Below are 22,748 nucleotides of genomic sequence, written 5' to 3'. Positions count from 1 at the left end.
CGACAACTACTACCTAGAACTTAGACACCGCTTACAAATTTCTCATCAGAGAGCTAAAGATTTTCTAATTAGGGCAAAAGAGAAACGTAAAGTAGAGTACGATCAAAATTCAAAATATCTTAACCCAAACTCTGATGATTTGGTGACGATAACAAACGAAAATAGATCAAAATTCGATCCTTGGTATAAAGGCCCATTCTCAATCCTTAGCTGCGACAATGTGAACTGTGATCTAATAAACCTTAAAGACAATAAGATTATTACAGTGCATAAAAACAGAGTGCAGTTATATAGTGAAAAAATGAATATATAAATAGTGTGCGATTCGGACTACAAAAATAATTTAACATTAAGTACTATTTATTAAGTAGGAATAGGAAACATATTTTTGGGTAGCAATTATTTATGGGATTTAGTAGTTAGTTTAGAAAAAGGGATCTCTATATCATAAGTAAATATTTCAAAAAAAACGAGCTTTTCTTTTTGTTTTGTTGTTTTAGATATGGAATATGAATTGTATTTCTAATGTGATCAGCAACACATTTCTCTTATTTCTTTTTCCCGTGAGACTGAATGTTCTTCATTTACCGGCCGAAATGAAGTACCTTCTTCCAAATGGGGGACATGTGGTGCCCTTCAAGTCAATTATTTTATTCTTTTATATCTCTATCTATGTATACACCCTGTACACTAACTGTTTATAACCAGGTCACCTATGTTTTGGTGATATTGCAATTTACTGTCTACATTGGTAAACTATATCGTAATTATGAACCAATATTATGTGTCATCAATCATTGTAAAAAGGTAATTCCAAACTATTAAGACAATAGAAAAATGGTGAAGTTCAATTGCTGTTTAATTTCTACCCCTCGTTATGCTGTGCTATTTATTGAAAGCTCTTTTGTGTTGACTCTTTGGTTGTAGTTTATGAGGTTGCTCATGAGAAGTTTCGCTTTCTTGAAAAGTGTATAGGGGTCGAGAGGATAACGGTGTCTAGTTTTGGAGGAGAAAGTGAAGAATCATTGAATGTGGAAAAATCATAAATATAATAGAAAAGAATTCAACAAATAAAGTATCATTTGTATTTCGATTACCAACATAAATCTAGAACTCAAAGGGAAAAAGAGTCTCTCATGCTACGACTAAATTTAGAGCTAGCCATAGTTAAAATTAAATTATCAGTTTTTAATAAAATAATTTATACCAACTTGGGGTACAAAAATTTCAAATTAACGTGGGGCTTTAAACATTTCGAAGCATAGTATGATGGAGGCAAAAATTACTCTTAGGGATGGTAAACATGTAGAAGCAGGAGAAAGATCAGAAGAACAAAAAGAGAAGAGATATGGTATGAATGACTTTCAAATGCTTCAGGATAAAGGGGAGAATAAACAGGATCAAGAAGAGGATAAGGAAGCGAGTGATAGGGCTGAGTCAATTGAAGAATTCGAAGGAATTAGTAGAAGTAGGGAAGGGGTAGTCGAATTATATCAGGGAGAAGGATTGGAAGAACTTGGATATAGGGGTGAAACAGCACAGAGGGAAGGAGATCCGATAATAGAATTTTTCATAAATATGAGTTAGAGCTAGAATGAGTTAGAGAAGAAAACTAAGAGATGAAAATAGGAAATTTGAAGTTTGAGAATAATATAATAATAATTGAGGATAATGAAGAATTAAGAAATAAAGGTGCAGATGTCAAATAAAAGGTACAAGATCAAATTGAAAATTTGAGAGAAATGAGGTTAAAATCAACGATGAAGTAGAAACCCATGTAGTAGAAGAGCTTGAAGAACTGGAAAAGGATCTTGAGATTTGGATTCAAATGGAGGTAAATAATAAAAATGAAAATTTATCTAAGAAAGTAGAAGTCTGGAGATTGGAAGCTGAGTTACTTGCTTCCCCCGTCCTAAAGTGAATAGAAAAATTAGCCAATGTTAACATAAAGAATTAGAGGAAATTAATTGAATACTGTGGGATACTAAGGAATAGATGGAGAATAGTATAAGACGAAATAGGAAATGTGGAAATTGGGATCAATTTTGATGGCAATATAAATACATTTCAGTCAATCATTTCCAAGAAATTGATAAACAATGGTATGGAAGAAGTCGGGGACCTGATAGGAAGTAAATTGACAATTATGATCATGTTATCATATTTACACGGTAACCAATTCATTGAGTATTACAATGATATGCTTCTGGAAATTATCTAGAAAAATAAAGAAAAAATATTATGATTATTAGAATTAGGATAATAGAGTAGAGATATATAATTAAGATAAAAATAGGAATACAGAATATTATAAACAGTTAAAAAAGGTAACAAGTTCAGAATGTCTAATTAATAATCATACAACAAAAAAATTTAATAACATTTGAAATAATTATAATAAACAAAATTTATGTTCTCATATGCTACCAACTTACAATTTATAGTAATAAGAGATATGGTTATTGAAAGTACCTAAAATTAAAATTTAGTAAATGTAATGTAGTTGAAACAAGATTGAAGAGAACATCAAACATGAAATTTAACATAAACTGAAAATATTGAGGAGAGTTGGAGGTACAAAATTTTCATATATGTAAAGACACTAACAACAAAAAGAATACCTTAACTACTTAAACATGTGGTAAAAAGGACAGATGTGATAATATAATATTAGAAATAAGTAAAGAGACAAAGAAAATGTAGAAATTTATAAAGTTGAATTTAAATTAAGGTGAATATATTGAATGGTTATTTTTATTTATGTGAAGAAGAGTTATAGGATAGATTTATTGTTTGTTAGGATAAATATGATTTAATTGATATGGTATGAGATATTAGTTGTTGAAAGAATAAGAGAGGTGATATTACGAAAATAGAAGGTTAAGAAAAGAAATTTAAAATTTAATGTGGAAGATGTATCTAAAATAATAAGATGGGATCAAAGAAGAATATTACTCTTTGTTTCCGCGAGCTCTGAGAAGAAGGAGATAGGACCTTTCTTTTGTTTTTGTTCACTTCATTTTTGATACTAGTGCTATTTTTATCTTTGTTTACCATGCTTCCCTCCTTAAATCTGTTGCTATTGTCCCTATTACTCCTTTATGTTTCTAGTAAATTTGAGATCCGGCAACACCGTTATTGGCCAGCGCTTCGTTCTGATAAGAACAGCTGCTATCAGTTAACCTCACCGATGTGTAAAGTTTTTATCACTAAATTATATGAATCTGATTTTATTTTCGAATTTTTTCCTTATTTTCACGTTAAATATATACTTTCAATTCACGATCTTATGTCTTGTTGTGTATTTATTTTCACTGCAACCCTCGTTATACGAACTAAATGTAAACGAAAAAAAATAAATAAAACTCTATATCTGTGCCATATTAGTGTCATTTTGAACGAAAATTAATAAAACACCACCATTTTTGGTTCATTAATTCTCCTATGATATATGATTATTCGAAAACTCGGACTGCATTTCTTTGACGGACGTGTGATTGAATATTTGGCAAAGAATATGGTTTTCAGACAATGCTCCAGATTATTTCACTGTTGTCAAATGGACACAATTATTAATTGCATATATTTAAATTAATCAAGTGATATATGGCTATATTACAAATATCTGGACTCAAGCCCTGTGAATAGAAGTATGCTTTCAAAATGGAATAGAATAACTTTTATAGTTTAGCGGCAACGTTTGTAGAGAGATATATGTATATATTGTTTATTTTCATTTTGATAATGTTTTTACACTGTAACTTTGAAATATCGAATCAACGAAAACGCAATAAGGTGTATTTTCAAATGTATTTAATTATTTATTAGGTCAAGGAATTCTTTATTTTCTAAATATTGAAGAGAGTACTATTTTAAATGAACTACAATGTGAAATGGAGATTCACCGATTCGTTTGTTCATCCAATGGAAATTATATTGTATGTCAGTTAACTTCTGGGGAAGTACTTCTTTTCAACATCCAACAGTATCTTACATCAACCATTGAAATAAGAGTTCAAAAAGTTCCAAAAAAATTTAAACCCAATACAAAAAAGAGTTTAGGCGAGATAAGGTTAGTCAAAAATGAGGTGAGTAATTTATCTCGTAATCTTTATTTGAACAATGAAAAACTTGTAAAGTAATAAGAAAAAGTTAACTGCATTTAGGAACTGGCCATTATCAGAAGGTATTTGTCATTCCTACACTTGTTGGTGTAAGGAATTTAAATACTATCGTGTTTTAAATCATAAATAATGTGGCATTTATCACTTGGATTTTTTGTTTGTTCAATGAGTTTTAACAGCATGGTTGAGAATGCTACATATATAAGGAAAATACAGGGTGTTTCAGAAAAAGGTGATCCCGTCTCTAGGATAGATAGAAAACTGAGAAATATTTGGGGTTTGCTTGGTAAAAAAATTATTGTAACGCCATCCATATTCAAGATAAATGGTGTTGAAGAAAAAAAATTCTTTTTTCATAATTTTGCTGCAACTACTGGCAACATTGTATTGAAATTTTATACGAATATGTTTTGGAAGCAGATATACAACGATGAATTGGTTTTTATGTTTAACTCTAATAGAGGGCGGTTCGTATCAAGTAGTATTGAACATAACTTTTTCAATATTAGATTTATTAAACAAAATTTGAAGTGAACTTAGAGATCATTTAATATTACATAAAATTTGATTGGAGAATTATGAATAACCGATACTGATATGATGTAATGATGAATGTATTAATTAAACAAAAAATCACAAGATGAAAATTAAAGAAAAAGGGTAATAACATACTAGGATGTAAAGTTTGACGTCAAAAAAGTGAACCAGAGTACGCAATAAATTAAAAGAAATTGTGGACATCGAAAAATTGGAGTATCCAGCCATCATCAAGTACCTGTATTTAAAAGGGTTAAGAGGTTAGCAGATTTACGAAGATATGCTTAATAACCTTGATGACCGATGGGGAAGGCCAGTTTCTGTGTCAGTCTCCGAAAATATCGATGCAGTCATGACATGATTTTATCAGACCGTTGAATTGGGCTAAAACGGATATCTGAAGCACTGAATATTTCATAAGAAAACTTTGATAATATAGTTCACGTCAATTTGGACATGAGAAAAATTGCAAAATGGATCCCCAAATGTTTGAATGTTGACCAAAAGCGTGCAATGGTAGAAGCAGCGCGTTCCATCTGTTTGAAAACGATGTAGACTTCTTAAACCAAATTGTTACTATGGATGAGACTTGGGTACATTTCTACGATCCAGAAACAAAGCAACAATCGATGGAATGGCGATACTTTGCTTCTCCAAGGCCTAATTAGTTTCTTGTCTCTGTTTTTTGGGCTTGCCGTTGAGTAATCACGATTGATTTTTTGGGTAAGAGTAGAATAATAACTGGAGATTACTATTCGACATTATTGACCACTCTACGGAAAAAAATTAAAGAGAAAAGACAGAGAAGAAACATTTTTTTTTGAAAGATCTAGAGACGTTGCAGGTTCGCTGTAGTGAATGTATCCAATTGAGAGGAGAATATGTTGAGTAATAAAATATTTTGATATTGAAATTTTGTTTGGTTCCATAGTAGGGTAAGAATTTTTCAATATATCCTTGTAAATTAGAATTCAATTAGAGAAGGTGTTCAAAATATCTTCCGTTTTCACGAATACACAAGTCTATCCTTTTCTCTAAAGAATCCATTAATATGCAAGTCAGCAATGAGGTCATTAAAGTGACGTTGAATTCTGTCTTTCAATTCTTGAGGTAAATTTACCTCTGTAGTATACACTTTTTCTTTAATATACGACCAAACTGTGTAATCTAAGGGATTAAAATCGCATGACCGAGGAAGCCAATAACTCGGAGCTTCTGCACCTCTAGTTACTCTAGTTACTCGAATAGTTACTCAAGCAATTACGACACCTTCATTTATAGTGCGGTGGAGCTCCATCCTACATAAAAAATAGAGATTTTCGCTCGTTTATCGTTAAATCCTCTAATATCTCGACTAAGTGATTGCTTGAAAAATCCAGGTAAATATAACCATTTAAACTTCCAGTTAGAATCAACCCTATTAATTTGTTACCTAAAGTTACTGCCCAAACATTAACTTTAAATGAGTGTTGGTTATGTGATACCCTTTTGATATTTTCTCATCACTCCAGTAGTGTGCATTATGGGAGTTGCACATACTTTCTCGCGTAAAAGTGGGCTCGTCCGTAAAAAGAAAACATTTAAAAAAATTTGGATTGCGGGTGTTTGTATTGCTGACTCAAATAGTTAATAGGTGGAAGAATATAGATTTTGAAATAGGTTTACCGGACTGTATTTCTAGACTTGTTTCTCGTTCCAAGTACAAACTCGAACTCTCTTCTCCCAACGTCTCACTGTTATAGGCGACGTTGCTACAAATTTAATTTTTACAAGTATTTGCTGATAAAACATGAGATAATTTATATACAGTCAATAAAATTTATACAGAGGGCTGTCCTTTTTGTAATGTTTGACAAAAATACACTCTAAGCGGTACATCGTATTGCAAGAGCTCTTGGACTTGTCTGTAACCAGCTACTGCTCTTTAAGTATCCTTTAAGTACTTGAAAGAGCCATATTTGTTTGACTTGCCACATTCCTTACGTTAACTGTTGTTTGCCTGCCAGAATTTATTTTTTTAGGTCTCACATTCCCAGTTTTTCGACGTCGTTCAATGATTCTAAATGTATTTTTACTTGGTAAGTAAATGTATTCGTTTTATCGATGGGGTATCATTCACGCGACAAAATGTTTTCAAATCACATAATGCTTACTAATTAATAATAATAACTTTATCAATACTTTATATAGTTTTTCCAATACCAATTGCAGATTATAAAAACTTATATAAAAACCTTTGCCGACAATTTTGTTTGATCTACCATAGGCGTAGATAACTTAATTTATAAATTTATTATTTTTATAAATACTTTTAATACGTATATCATATGAGAGAAAGTATTCGTTAAAGGCAATCGAATCATTATAAATTAGACGCCATTATACGCCGTTATTTAGACAGATGCACCTGTAGTCTTACTTGGAAAAAAATCGTTACTATACCTCGTTAACTTCCTAGAGCTGAATATTAAATTATAAAACGTAAATAGATGAGTAAAATGTACCTGCCTGTAAGGGCGTTTGGTTTAAACACGCTACCAGACGCACTTTTTGTAACCCATTCCTTTTTTTTTTCAAGGAAACCACAGAGGAACATAAATTCTTTGAAAATAAAACTAAACAAGAAAAGATTTCAATTCCAAACTATTTGATTGAATTATGATGGGTTGTAAAAAAGGTGATACCAAATACTCATCTTCTTTGATTACATGTTCAACACAGTTTTTCCTTCGCGGTCTGCTGCTAGAACTTTCTTTGCGGGTTCTACAACCTCTTTACTCAGTTCTGGAGACATTTTCGTAATTCTGATTTCACGTTTGCCTATATTAACTCTATAGAGTTAAATATGCAATAGTAAAAAGGTAGTCTGAGAATAGTATGACCATGTTCCTTGCACAGCTTTCAATATAATAAATTTTCTCTAAGTTTAGACCTCTAATAACAGTAGGATATTCTTTGTTTGATGGATCTTTCATACGAACGCTGACAGGAATAAGAATATTTTTTTCAGACATAAATGCAAAAATTTGAGCTTTGTTACTACTAATATTTGGTATATTAAAGAGTTGCCGCGAGTGGTAGGATGCGTTGTCCATAACGATTACTGACTATGGTGGAATGTTAGGTAAACGCTGTCCATTGAACCACTTTTCAAATAATTCTGCTGTCATATCTTCATGATATTCAGCTGCACAGTTTTTATTTTTTTTTAGCAGATATTGATAATGCATTAGGCAAGAAACCGTCTTTATTTCCAGCGTGTACTATTATAATCCCTATGAAATATGACCCATTCAAACAGCAATTTTTACTATTGTGAACCCAACAGACACTTACTACATCGTTACCGTCAAATCATGTTTCATCTAGATAAATTATGTGTCTATTAGAACTTCGGTAGTTAATAATTTGTCAACTGATTTCAGTTTTTCATAACACGTTTTTCGGTTCTGTGAATGATCCACAGCAATCCCTTTCGTGACTACTCGATAAATGGAAAATTTATTCACTCTAGTTAATTCGGCAATTCTTATTATGATGCATTATAAGATTGCTGAATATTTTCCTTTTCCAAACATTCGTATATATTTAAAATAACTTGCTGTGTTTGTATATCCAAATCATTATTATTAAATTCCTACCTGTCTTTATTCTCACGACACTGTGCAATTCCATTGTCTTTATTCGCCTATGGTCTAAAAAACGCCATATTTTTATTTATTTAAAGAAATTTATTAATTAAATTGATCTCATCAAGCCACGCCAATGCTTATCGCAGACTTTCTAGCAGTAATATTTCGAAGAAATTGTGTACATACGGCTTCGGCCTTTACGATTTGATGTTTTCATTAGTAAAAAGTGGAGATGATGAGTCCACGTGGACTGACGGTTTGTTGGATGCTTACCGATTTTTATACGGGGAGTAAACATTATTTTTCATTTCTTAATTTCGTAAAAGTGACTAGCGTATTTATGAAATATTGATTGTTCCTCTCATAACTATCTTCTGCAATTGATATTGGAAGAACTATAACAGCATCGGTTATTACTTCATAATTTTCAAAACAAAATATTCTTAAAACCGTTGACAGTATAGAGTTTTATCAGGAGTACCTACCTTTTTGGTGTAAAATTAAATGATGTCTAAGTTCACTTAAAATATTCGTATAAAATTTCAATACAATGTTGCCAGTAGTTGCAGCAAAATCGTAAAAAATGTGTATAATTCTTTTTTCCACGCCCTTTATCTTGAATACTAGTAGCGCAGAATTATTATTGTGCCGGTTCAGGAATATTTAAATTACTTTGCCTTCTTGGTCGAGGAGAATTTTGCTCTGTCTGCCAATCTGGGTTCTGAACAGTATCGACAACAAAAATAAGATTTACTTGTCTGTCGGAAGGCAATAGGAAACGACCAACAGTAGATAACTAGTAGAACTTCTGAACATAGACTGATCTAATAATTGCTGTTCATATTTGTATACGTTTTTATATTGTTCAATTAATTTCAGATAGATAATTTATTAGATATAAAGAAATTGAGATCAATTTTGGAAGAATATGGAGAATTTCCAGATATCTACAGAACTATGATATGGGAACGCTTACTAGATCTTCCAAATAATTCATATGAATACAGTAGTATCATAAATCACGTAACGATTATTTCTTTTGAAAATTTGTATCAAAAGTATCCATTAGAAGATAAAATGTTCTTAAGAAGTTTGAAAAAGCTGCTAAATAATATTGTGACTTGGTGTCCATTTTTTGCCAACATCGAATATTTGCCAGTTTTTGCTTTTCCTTTCGTGAAAGTTTTCAATAATAAACCGTTGGTTTGCTTTGAAGCCGTTTGCACTGTAATAAGTAAGTAGATAAATATTCGAATACTATCATAATATCAGGATTTTTAATATCAGTTCTTTTTTGCTCCACACCCTTAGTTATTCTAAACATATGTCAATATTTTTTAAGTTAGAAAACACCGATAGTATACTTCCAATATAAGATTATGCGAGGATTGTTACTTAAGTTTTGAGATAGACAAATTAAAACAAATATTTATAATTGGATATGGCTTTCTGTTTTTCCAAATATTCTCAATTAAGATTAATACACGTTTGCATACGTTTGAACCATTATTGAAGCTTTTTTTTCCATTCCGATTCCAAAACATGTGATTCGATTCCATCAACCGATTCTTCAGGTCTAGAAGAACGTTGACTTCGCAATTAATTTTTGATCTGCGGGAATAAAAAGAAATCATTGCGTGCGAAACAAGGACTTTACGGCGGATGACCCATCAATTTGATGTTTTGACTGTTCAAAAAAGTTCTTGTTTTTACTGATTTGTGAGAGCTTGCATTGTCATGGTGGAGAATGATTCGTTTTCTACGAACACTTCTGGCAAACAAATGTTGATGTACCATTCAGAATTGACCGTTCTACGTTACTCTAATGGAACGGTGGCGACATGTCCAATGAATCCGAGTAAACATATCTTTTTGACAGCTGAATATTAATGAAATATTGAATCTATGCGAGGGGAGCTAATGCCCAAGTATGCTACAATCTCACGGTATGTCACATGAAAATCTTGCAATATCGTTTTACGCACACTTCAATGTTTTCCGGGCGACCTTCAAGAAATTCATCCTGTAGCGTGCGACCACGATTGAATTCAGAAAACCGGCGAAACACGGTGGCTCGAGATGATGCTTCATCACCACAAGCCTAAGGGAGTTATCGGCATACTACTGTTACTCCACGCCGAAAACCATAGAAAATCATTCCACGAAAATGTTAGCGATTTAATTCCATTTTTTGACAAATATGAATCTTTCAAGTTATCTTTAAACAACTCAAAAAGCACTAGTATGACAACACGTTCAAAGTTTATCATGGCAATGACAGATTTGACATATTCAAATCAGTGTTGCCATATCTCAAAACTTAGTAGAAACCCCCCGTACTAATTTTTATTTAAAAAAGAGCGATTGAAATCAAAATATTAGTCTTCAAATTAATATATTCACTTTACCAAAATCTGTGAGTAATTGGCTTTATCAAAATTTGTGGGTACTCATTCAGTCAAACATGGTAATGCAATAATAAACTGATACGAGAAAATAGAAAATGGATATTAGAATAAAAATAAAATAACATAAATAATTGATTTTTTAAATTGATGGTTGTAGGCCTCCAAACCAGGAAATGTTGGTATTGAGGGTAATTATCACAAATATTTTAAGACACTTCGATGTCTGGCTATTAAATAACGAGACTGCGCGCCTAGAGGACGCCCTAGACGGGTGGACAAAAACGAGTAGTACGTTGGGTGTCTAGATATTTTGTCAATTTACGTCCCAAAACACGTTTCCGTCACTATTATAGTATTTGTGCAGTAGTGGTTTGAAACGAACGTGTTTTTTTCTCGTGCCGAAAACCATGTGTGATGAAAAACAGGAGCAACGACAATTCTTCATCTCTTGTGCGTTTTTTTGAATGGTATAAGCGCTTTAGTGGAAGAGAGAGCAGATCAAAATTCTTGGCAATGTTGGTCGTTTTTTTTTGACATTAACGGTATCGTGGTAACTGAATGGGTTCCAGAGGGTCAGGCTGTCAACCAGACTTACTATTTGTCAGTTTTGGCAATACTGCGAGAACGAGTTCGTAAAAAACGGCCCGAGTTGTGGAAGAACAACTCATGGAATTTGCACCAGGACAACGCACCTGCCCACAATGCGCTATCTGTGAAGCAGTATTTGGCGGCTAAGCGCATTCCAGTGCTCGAAAACCCGCCATACTCACCAGCTTTGGCACCATGCGACTTTTTGTTTGTTTCCAGATATAAAATCTGCTTTGAAAGAGACCCGATTTGAGTCGATAGAAGCGGTAAAGCAAAAAACGGCAGAGCTCCTAAAGGCACTCACCAAAGAAGACTTCCAGCACTTCTTCGATCAATGGAAAAAACGTATGGAAAGGTTTGTGGCGAGGGGATGGGAGTATATTACTATAAAACCCTTTTTTGTAACCAGTCTTGTTATTTAATATCCAGACCTCGTATAAGAAGCTACTAGACTTTCCACTAGTATAATAAAACTTCTGGATTCAGAATATTTATGAATTGAACAATTTTTTTTTAAATTTCAGTTTAACGTGCCTCGACAGCACTGGTCATTGGCACACAAAAACAATCATAAGTTAAATACAGGACTATTACAATGCATAAATTAAATTATATTTTCTTATACACCTTGGTGGCTTTAAGGAACTGCACGATTTTCCTTATTTCCGTCGGGCAGTTAAGTGTCTCCTTTAGGTGGGTTTTCATATCAAACTGTTGATATACGGTAGAATATTCTCTGCAGTCGGTGAGGATGTGCTTAACAGTCACAGGAACTTGACAACTTCCGCAGACAGGACGACTTTCTGACGACATCAAATAGCCGTGAGTAAGTTTCGTGTGGTTGATGCGAAGTCTTCTTATTGTCCCAGCTTCTCCTATTGAAAAAGTTTAGTGCTGTAGTACTCTTGCTCCATGTATCGTGCCAAGATTTTTTAATGAGGTGTTTGAAGTTAATCTTCAGATCATTGGCCAGCTGTACTGGGATTTCAAGATGATTTTTTGTGGCTTCTTTGGCATGGCGATCGGCACATTCGTTTCCAGCAATTCCAGTGTGCGATGGAAGCCAGATGAGAGAGACTGTTATATCAAAAGCAATGAGAGTTTGGTAGATGTCATGAATGTTTTGGACTATTGGATGGTCGGTGAATATGGTTGTGATTGACCGTATGGATGAAAGAGAGTCAGTACATATGGCGATATGTTTATGGGGAGAAGAAATATATTTGAAAGCTTGAAGGATACTGTATAGTTCACCAGTGTAAACACTACCCGTCGAGGGTAAGAAAAAAATTAGATTGGCGCTTATCACTATTTTTACTGAGCAGTAGGCTATATATTTTTGCTATTTATTCAATTTTTTTCATTAAGAGATTCACATCAATATAAATAGCAAAGTGATTATTCATGATTAATATAAATCATCTACTTAGTAGCTCCAAACTGATGCAATTCCATTAGGAAATTATGTCCTGAACTAAATCAGGAAATTGATGTCAGTTTGTTTTTAGTGAATTGGTGTCAACATTGGTTCGAATATTTTCCCCTATTACCAATAAATGTCTTGGCTATAGCAGAAAATATATTACTTGAGCACGATCCCGAATTACTTCATCATTTTGTCACATTTAGAATAACATCAAATATTTATATATGGGCTTTATTGGAAACAATTTTTTCCGAAGTACTCACTTCCATGGAATGGCTCAGTCTTTGGGATCACATTTTAATAAACGAAGTATCTTTTTTACTGTGCGCCACAGTTGCTTACAACATTATCCAACGTCATAATATTTTGTCATTGAAAACGTTAGAAGATTTTGAAGATTTTTTCAAGAATCAGAATCCCATTGATTTAAAAAAACTGATAAAAGTAACTTACTGTATCTTAGAGAAAACTAGTGAACAATTCCATTCCAGACAATATTTCAAAAATTTTGTTAGTATTGAAAAGAGCAAATATCCAATTTTCATCGACTACCCAAGAAAAATTATAGAATATGAAAAGCAAGAAGAGAATGAATTAGATGAACATATACTAAAGTTATTAGCTGAACAAAAGATCCAAAATAATAAGAAAAAGATGATAATTTACGACGTTATTATTGACGAAATGAAAAAAGAGGAAGGAAGAAGATTAAAAGGTGAGTACAAAAAACTGCAAATTCAATATCTGCGTAATATCATTCTACGGAAGCATTATTTGTTAACATATATTTGTTGTTAAAATTCTACATTTTTCTAAGCCGGTCGATATTTTGCGCAATTTGGTAATATGGCCGAGAATTTTGTGAACTGAAGTAGTAGTAGATTAATGATAATTTCAAAACTTCTTGATAGTGATACGGAGAAGCTGAAAATTATAACAAAAGAATACATATTGGTGCCAGATATGTATTGTTATTTCAAGGCCACTTGACATGAATCAAGAGAACGTCCAAGAAATTGCACGCCTGTGGAATCAAAACAGAATCTGGCGATACTTAATGATGTGGCTTTGATCGTTGAATCTCCTATGACCCCCGAGCTGTCAATAGATATTTAAAAGATCTATCCAAAAGTTCTTTACCGATGAGCGGCAAATGTTGTTTATTAGGCAGCCTCTACCGGTAATTATAGGGGGCCATAAGGACATTCATGAATGCTTCTCTTAAATGGAGCGTACTTTGGTCTTCGTTTACTACTTTCCATCTAAGTATCAATATGAGAGCTAGACAATACGTTGAAAATTACGAAAAATTCGCCGATTTGGGAGACGGTAAAATTCAATACGTCATTTTACATTGCAATTCGAGAATTTGTGGCATTTTACCGGACGATCTTATCGACATTCCTCAAATGATTGATTGATTTCGTTTATGAAAACGATTTTAGTTCGATAGAAAATGGCACACGTGCTATTCTCTGTCCTATTAATGCCGCCGTTAATGGCATTAACGAAATGATCCTTTATAGGATATTGGAAAATTAAGTTTAAGTTTACAATAGCGTAGACGAATAAAAAAGACGATGATGATTTTCGAATTGAAATTAAAAATCGGCGCTATTGTTATGCTTCTTCTTAAAATTGATATCGAAGATTATGTAACGAAACTAGGTTACGAATTATGTATGCAACATTTTTTTTAAATATATTTTTCTTCAAGTTTTATTCTCACATTATTAATAAATAATAACACGTTTTCTTCAGCTTATTATTATATATATTAATATTTCTTCCAAAAGCCGATTTGTCTATATTTTACTTGAGTAAGTGTCAACAAACACATTAGTTCGGTTAGGTTCGTTAGGTTCGTATATTAGTTGTAAGGTTGTATTAGTAATTTGTCAGTATTTTATTAAGGATGTCATATTAGTAGTTCAAGTTGGTTAGAATAAATAATATTGTTGTGATCCATCTAAATACATATGATCTGTGATTAGAATCCTCCTCTATTTGGTAGATATTTGCAACATTCTCATTTAAAACTTTTATAACTATAAATCTTGCAAATTATAACTTTTTTGTTGATCTCTTGGTTAAAATCCACCAAATAAACAACTTAAAATTTTCTCCTTTGGTCTTTCAATGCACACAAAGCTTTTAATTATCCCTGTAAATCAACATGAATTTGTTTCAATCGTCACAACTCTGCAACAATCTCGTATAAACACTAATAACTGCGAATATCGGATCGTTTCGGTACGCTTTTATAAGCCCAACTTCATTCATTCCGACGAAAGTGACTCCTCTTGTCTTTATAATATTCAGTGAATATGGTGTTAGATTTGGTAGAACTTTTGCTCAAAATGCCAGATCAGTTTTCGACCACAGAATATGCCGACATAATTTTTTGTTATGGGTTCTGCAATTGTATATCTGGAGCTAGAGAATATTTGAAGAGATTTTCTGATCGTCGAACTCCTAGTCATTCAACATAAGAGTCAATTTTTAATTATTTGCTAGAAAATCCACTTTTTCTAGCAGAATGACAAAACGACATATAGATGGACTCTATGAACTCTACAAAAAGCACTAGACGGGTAGTCGAGAACTCATTTTTTTTAATCAAAATTAAGTAGAGTCTTCCAAAAACTAAAATCAGCGTCTATATCCTGGAGATGAAATCTATGGGTTGGAATTTTGTAGATGGATTAACAATCCTCGACAAACGCGGTACAGGACACTATTTATAGATAAAGCACAATTTACAAGAGAAGGAATACATGATCTCCGTAATGTGAGGGCAGAAAAAAATCCCCATGCTATTCGATGTATTTTCAGCATTAATATCTAAATAATGTTTATGGCAACAGGTGGATAGGACGTGCAGGTCCTATTCCATGGCGTTCAAGATTTCAGTTCCATTGATTAACATATTTTGGGACGATTAATGCAACTATTGTTTGCAACCAAATAATTTCGGTTTTCTAGTATAAAATCCATTTTACTCAATGACCTTTTGTCATCTTTCTTTCAGCTTCTTGATTCCGCGCTCTGGTCCTTGTCAGCAAAAAACTGAACCAGGTGCGTTTGAAGGTCATCGTTATTTGTGAAAGTTTGACCATTCAAAGAATTCTGCAAACTTCGAATCAGATGGTGCCAGATCACGTCTGTATGGGGGGTGTGGCATCACTTCCCAGCCAAGCTCCAATAGTTTCTCAAGAACTACCGAAGATGTGTGAAGCCTTGCATTATCATGGCGGAACACTAAACCCTTCGGATTTGACAATTCTGGCAGTTTTTCTTTGATTGCTTCATCCAGTTTCATGAATTGTTGACAGTAAACATCAGAATTTATGGTTTGATTCTTTGGAAACAGCTCAAAAGCCACAACACCTTTGTAATTCCGCCAAACTGAAAGCACGAGCTTTTTTGTTGTTTTTCAGCTTTCGATGTAGTTTGTGTTCGTACATCGTGTTTGTTCCATGACCGTTTTCGAACTTTGTTATTGTACTGGACCCATTTTTCATCACATATCATGCATATTCCAAATGTTGATTCTTTGTGTTGAATGAATTTCTTTCAATTCGTGACGTACCCAAATATCAAGCTTCTTAACTAACCCAAGACATTTTAAGTGTTTTTCAATTGTTGTGTGCGGTACATGTAGCCTCTTCGCAACTTCTCGAAAAGTTATATGACGATCCTCTTCAAATATGACTTTGATTTGGTCATCATCAGTAGGTCAACAAGAACGTTGCTCATATTTGAGGAAAAACTCTCGGAATTTTTTATACCAATTCTGACACGTGCGTTCTGCAATCATCACCGTAAATCTCACATATTTCTTTGTGAGCCGTATCAGCTTTCTTTCCTTTACGGAAATAAAAAAGTAAAATATTTAAAATTAACTCACAACTAATAGCTTTAATAAAAATATCGCACTACTTGCTTCTAAAGTAACGTCAATGTGACCAGTATCACGTGACAAACAGACGGCACTAACATAAGTTATTTATAAAACAAAGCAAAGCTCACAATTAATTAAAAGCGAAAGTACTTAGATGTCACCCTTATAGTTCACACAGAGAATATTAATAACCTTCAAAAATGTGTGGAGGCTGCTGGATTCCATTCCGAGAGCCCACTTCAAATTTATTTTACTTTGTGGTAATTATTGTATTTTTTTCAGTTCTTATTTACGTGTCTTAGCTACTTAAGGGGCACACCTAGTGTGAAATTTTCAAAAAATCGATTTTTTTTCATATTTCGATAGGTTTTACCTTTAAAAATAACATACATTAAATCGATATCTTAAAAAGTTTTTGAATTACAGCCATTTAAAAGAGTAGCCGCTCGGCAGTTAGATAGTTGCATTGGTTACGGGACATACCATCATTTTATCTTTAAACGCGTTTTTCTCGAAACAGCATGTTTCGAATTAGCTGGAGTGATTACTCGGAGACAAATGATCCGATCGGTATCAATTTTTTTTGCATCTTCTCTATATAGTTCTTCAAAAGATGACCCTCCAGTTTTTTGATCTGATCAAAAATCGAATTTTGGCAGGCCAAAAACGACCAAAATTTTGGGTAAAATTCAACTTTTTTTTCAACGTGCCGCCATTTTGTCAATTTTTGATTTTTTTGTTCGCCCGAGGGTCATCGTACAGACAATATGTTTTAGTTTAACGAGAATTTTTTTGTTAGGTTTTATCAACGAAGAAGGCTGCAATCACTCCAGCAGTGGAGATCACGTGTCATTTCAAAATATTTAATATTTTATTTCAAAAATTTCACTGTGTATTCTCAAAACATGTATACATATACCCTCAAAATTTTAAAACGAATATTTTACTTGTTTTTTTTATTCCCAAAAATTGCCTTTTTTAGGCTGCCACACTAGGTGTGCCCCATAATTTTAGTTATTGTTTTGAAATTGTTGCTCGTTAAATCAAATCTTCATTATGTGAAACGTCACTTTGGTTGTTCTTGTTTGGTAAGATTTGATCATTCATTAAAACTTGAAAATGAATGAATGAAAATGCGACTTTCTAGCATATGTCTTTTCTTTGGATATTTAGTAGTTTGAAATCACTTATTGCATTAAAAAAAATATTATACAGGTGGCAATATTCAATATGAATCCCTAAATTGATTTTTCCAAAGCGGGTGTTTGAATTTCTAGCTATTACCAGTCGAATGCTTGATAGTAGTTTACTGCCAAATGAAAAAAATTCAATAAATCGAATGAGCTGTGTAATTACTATAGCCAATTAAAATTTATGGTCAATTTCACAAATAAACTGTAAATTAATAAAGAAAAGGACTTGACATTTTTTAGTAGCCACATGATATTCTGTCTGAGGGACTCTACATTTGTTAGAAGTAAAGTTCCTGACTCACTTTGTATAAAGGATTTCAAGCTATTTTGCAAAATGCTTAAAAAATTCGAAGTTTTCAATAAAGTTATAAATGTTTCTGGTCTTGTGAACCTATATAGTAGGTACAGATTATTGTTTGAGATGCCAAGTGCCAAAATTAACAAGTTAACTGCCATACCCGGCTTCTAGGACCGCCATAAATATTTTTCACTCCGTCATGTCGGTCCCACGGGACCGGCATTTGTGAACGCTTTTAAATGAATATAACGCCGTCGGATATACAGGTATTCAGTACGTATTTGTTACTGGCGATGGATCGACACGGCCTGTGCTGATATAATGCACAATGTAATCATAAGAATAAAGTTACATTTAAGAGTTGTAATGGGAAAATAAAATTTCGTAAAAATTCGAGAGAACAGTTTTATTTTATATTATTCTTACATATGTAAGATGGTGTTTCCAAATAATAGACACGTTTTAATCTTGAAAAATATTTATTTATGTATTCTGTTAAAACAGTCTAAAAATAAAGAAGGTTGGCCCTCGAAATCTTTACAAATTGTGTTCACTTTTTTGTTTTTTTCTTTGCTCTCTGGCGACCTTCTCTTCTACTAATATCTTCGTAACACTTCTTACAATATATATATACTCCAAGAACAGTATATAGACGTTTACCATAGATGTATTCAACAGTAGCTCGATTGCTAATTTTCTGTAACATTTGACAGTGTTTCGTAGGGGTCAAGAATAGGCTTTCATTACATTTGACAAATCTACCCCAGCTTTCGCTTTATTATAATTCACAACCATCACTGGTTTTGTGTTAGGTGTTCCACGTTTTGTATTTACAATTTCGGTTTAGCTAGAATGTTGCGTTGACAGCATATATACATTACGCTTATCTTTCCAGTTGAGAAAAGTTATCCCTCGGCTGTTTTCGGCAGCTGCAATTTCTGCGACTTTTATTTTCTTTGTAACAATTTCATTCGGAATCCTCTTCCGATTACTATTATTGTACCAATTAGATGAGTATTTCTATCCAACAACTTGTTAGCTAACTCTACGCTAATGTTCTAATGTACCAGTTATCTGTACAGACTGTCCGGTTTTGGTCTAGTATGGGTTCGCATAATTAGTTTTCTCCAATGTTTTTCCAGCATAAATCTGCAAATTGTATATATAGCCATTTTCACAACATAACTTGAAAACTTTTATGCCATATTTATACCTTTTTTCCTTATTATACTGTTTCATCTGTAAACTTTATTAAGAATTCTCCTGGTTTGTCTACAGCTAACATGCCAGCTACATCACAACCGTGTTCACCTGAAAACAGGGCTAATATTACTTGTAAACCTTTGGGATTAAGTCACTAAATTGTTAATTTATCCATGTATAATAATACCATCTAGTTGGTGTTCTTCTGAATTATCCATAGGTTTAGTAATTTCACTCAACTTCATTTGCGAATCAATATCTTCAAGTTCATTTTCATCTACAATACATAGAGTAAAAGAAACAGTCCCCAAGTAAAATTAAAAAATTGACTTACTTTTTATGCTACTCAGGTCATCTGAAACATCGGAATCCAATTCGAAATTTGGGTCTACTTTTGAATCATCACCATAGTCACTAAATTCGTGAAACTCATCTTCATCCGACATATTTATTAGTAGTTCAAGATCTTTTTCTGATAGTGGTTAATTTTTACGAGAAAAAATTCTGTACTACAACGTAACTACTGAATAATTACTATTGTACTAACACGAATCAGCAGGTTTAATAGCGTGCGTTGACTGAATGACAATAGTAGGGGGGGGGACCGTCGGCTCCTTGAAGGAGACTCCTGCCGCGTCGGGCACATTTGCCCGACATTAAAAATATGTCAAATTGTGTTTAAATATATGTCACTTATCATAATTGAAGGTAAGAAGTTAATTGGCACATAATACCAAGTTTCATGATCGTCTTGGCCTGTCTGGATCTAACTAAAAATTGGCTATGGCAGTTAACTTGTTAAACACATCTTATTCCACTGCTACTCTTTACTACATTAACTGTGATACTTTTTTATTAACTTTTTATTAACTCCATTATAGAAATGGAAAAAATATATTCAAACCAGATAAAACTAAAGCAACAAATATTTACCAAGGAAAAGCTCAAGTTACAAAATACGAAAAAAATATGTGAAGCAAATACGGAAGATGCTTCGGAGCAGTGTGATAAACGAAGAGGAAGCGATAAAATGGTATTATTATTAATATTATTTTCCATATATTATTGTCAGGATCATTAGCACAAGGTTATTCTGGTCTAGAAATTTGAAAAAATCGATTTTTTGCATATTTTCAAACCTTAGACCCCTAAGAATATGTCCTTTCCGAAGATACAGTAGATTTTGTGACGTAGCGTCTAATCCGGCCGAGTGGAACGAGTTACACTACGGAAATTGTTTCTCAAACCCGTTTTTCCCGAAACTACTTTTTTTTAAGTGGTTGACATGATATCTCAAGTTCTCGACCGATTCCTTTGAAATTTGGAGGAAATCTTTTTTTATATATATATAGCGGCTTCCTTGGATTTTTTTATTTCAGTTTAACGTGCCTCCACAGCGCTGGTCATTGGCACACAAAAACAATCACATGATACATATGAATTGATATAAATACTATTACAACACAAATTAATTATATTTTCTCATACAGCTTGGTGGCTTTAAGGAACTGCACGATTTTCCTTATTTCCGTCGGGCAGTTAAGTGTCTCCTTGAGGTTGGTTTCCATATCAAACTGTTGATATGCGGTAGAATATTCTCTGCAGTCGGTAAGAATGTGTTTAACAGTCAAAGGAACTTGACAACTTCGGCAGACAGAACGACTTTCTGACGATATCAAATAGCCGTAAGTAAGTTTCGTGTAGTTGATGCGAAGTCTTCTTATTGTCACAGCTTCTCTCCTATTCAAAAAGTTTAGGGAAATGTGTGAAGTAGTTGGGAGGATTTGATGTAGTGCTGTAGTACTCTTGCTCCATGTATCGTGCCAAGATTTTTTATTGAGGTGTTTGAAATTAATCTTCAGATCATTGGCCAGATGTACTGGGATTTCAGGATGATTTTTTGTGGCTTCTGTGACTATTGGATGGTCGGTGAATATGGTTGTGATTGACTGTATGGATGAAAGAGTCAGTACATATGGCGATATGTTTATAGGGAGAAGAAATATATTTGAAAGTTTGAAGGATACTGTATAGTTCACCAGTGTAAACACTACACGTCGAGGGTAAGCGGAAGGAACTTATGAGTTCGTGGTTTGTAGTAACTGCGAATCCCACACCGGATTCAGCTTTGGAGGCATCCGTATAGAGAATTAGGTCGAAGGATTTTTTATGCAGAATTTCCAAGAATGCTTTCTCTACAAGAACGCTAGGGGATTCGTGTTTATTGTAGATGGTTAGTGAGGTATCTACTATGGGAATATTTTTTAATCCTAGGGGGAAAAGAAGGCAAAGAAAGTGGAAAGGTCAACGAGAGGTTGGTATTTTGGAGTAGAGGTGTGAGCAATTGAGGGATTGAATTTACAGTTGTTCGTGAGTTGTTAGGTACGGAAGTGGTGGTAAGTAGCAAATGGACACGATTAGAAGGATTGGAAGATACTTTAGCAGCATATGACAGGAGAAGAGATTGTCGTCTTAAGAATAGTGGTGGCTCATTAGCTTTAACATTGACACTAGCGGCGGGGCTTGAGCGAAAGGCACCAAGATAAACGCGAAGAGTGGTGTTGTGTACAGAGTTCAACAAGTCAGTTTTAGACTTGGAAGGGGACATATAGATAAAACAACCATAGTCAAGCTTTGAGCGTATGAAAGCTCTGTAAACTCTTAGCAGTATAGCTTCATTGGAGCCCCATTGAAGGTGGCTAAGGGTTTTAATTATGTTCAGCCTCTTTAGGCAAATGCCTTTTACAACATGAATATGGTGATTCCAGTTGAGTCGAGAATCAAAAGTCATACCAAGGATTTTGCACTGATTCACAATAGGTAGAGGGGAGTTATCAAGGAAAATTTGGGGTGAGTGAATAGATGTTCTTCGAGAGAATTTTATCAGCATGGATTTGTTTCGGGAAAAGGATAATCCTAGGTAGGGGGATCTCTCTTGTAGTAGATTTATTGCGTTATGGAGCAGTTGGCATGTAGAGGGAACGTATTTGCCATGGCAATAAATGATTAGGTCATCAGCGTATTAGAAATATTTTACGGGAGATGGGAAGTTGTCACATAGCTCATTTATTGTGAAGATAAATAAAGTAGAGCTTAATACTGAACCTTGAGGGATGCCAGTATTTTGTAGATGAGGAAGGGAGAGCTTACCGTTTGCGGAAACCCTGAAAATTCTATCAGTTAGGAAATTATAGATGAATGATAATATGTTACCAGGTAGATTGTATTGAGTGAGTTTATTCAGTATTGCACTTCTGGATATAGAGTCAAAAGCGCCTTCAATGTCGAAAATAGTTGCAATGACGTCCTGATGGTTATTTAATGCAGAGGAGATATTTGTTTGCAAGAGAACAAGGTTGTCGTATGTCGATCGATTACGTCGAAAACCCGATGGAGCGTCGGGAATAAGTTTATATTTTTCAAGGAACCATAGGA

At 33.5% G+C, this 22,748-nt stretch overlaps 1 protein-coding gene across 4 annotated transcripts in view; it reads left to right on the top strand.

The window, feature by feature from the left end:
• The window catches only part of LOC130453393 (TBC1 domain family member 31), a 59,957-nt gene that overhangs the window by 15,867 nt on the left and 21,342 nt on the right, over positions 1-22,748 (top strand). For all 4 annotated transcript variants that reach the window (XR_008911047.1, XM_056793104.1, XM_056793106.1 and 1 more), the window contains exons 5-8: positions 3,829-4,088; positions 9,173-9,527; positions 12,798-13,430; positions 20,195-20,346. Coding sequence is in view for 3 of the 4 variants with exons in the window: in XM_056793104.1 (XP_056649082.1) it covers positions 3,829-4,088; positions 9,173-9,527; positions 12,798-13,430; positions 20,195-20,346 (1,400 nt within the window). In the remaining variant the exon portion in view is untranslated. The remainder of the gene's footprint in view (positions 1-3,828; positions 4,089-9,172; positions 9,528-12,797; positions 13,431-20,194; positions 20,347-22,748) is intronic.

This window comes from Diorhabda sublineata, chromosome 2 (genome assembly GCF_026230105.1).
Source record: "Diorhabda sublineata isolate icDioSubl1.1 chromosome 2, icDioSubl1.1, whole genome shotgun sequence".
Lineage (NCBI taxonomy): Eukaryota > Metazoa > Arthropoda > Insecta > Coleoptera > Chrysomelidae > Diorhabda > Diorhabda sublineata.
Note: the sequence above shows the minus strand (reverse complement) of the source record. Positions and strands in the feature narration are given on the sequence as shown.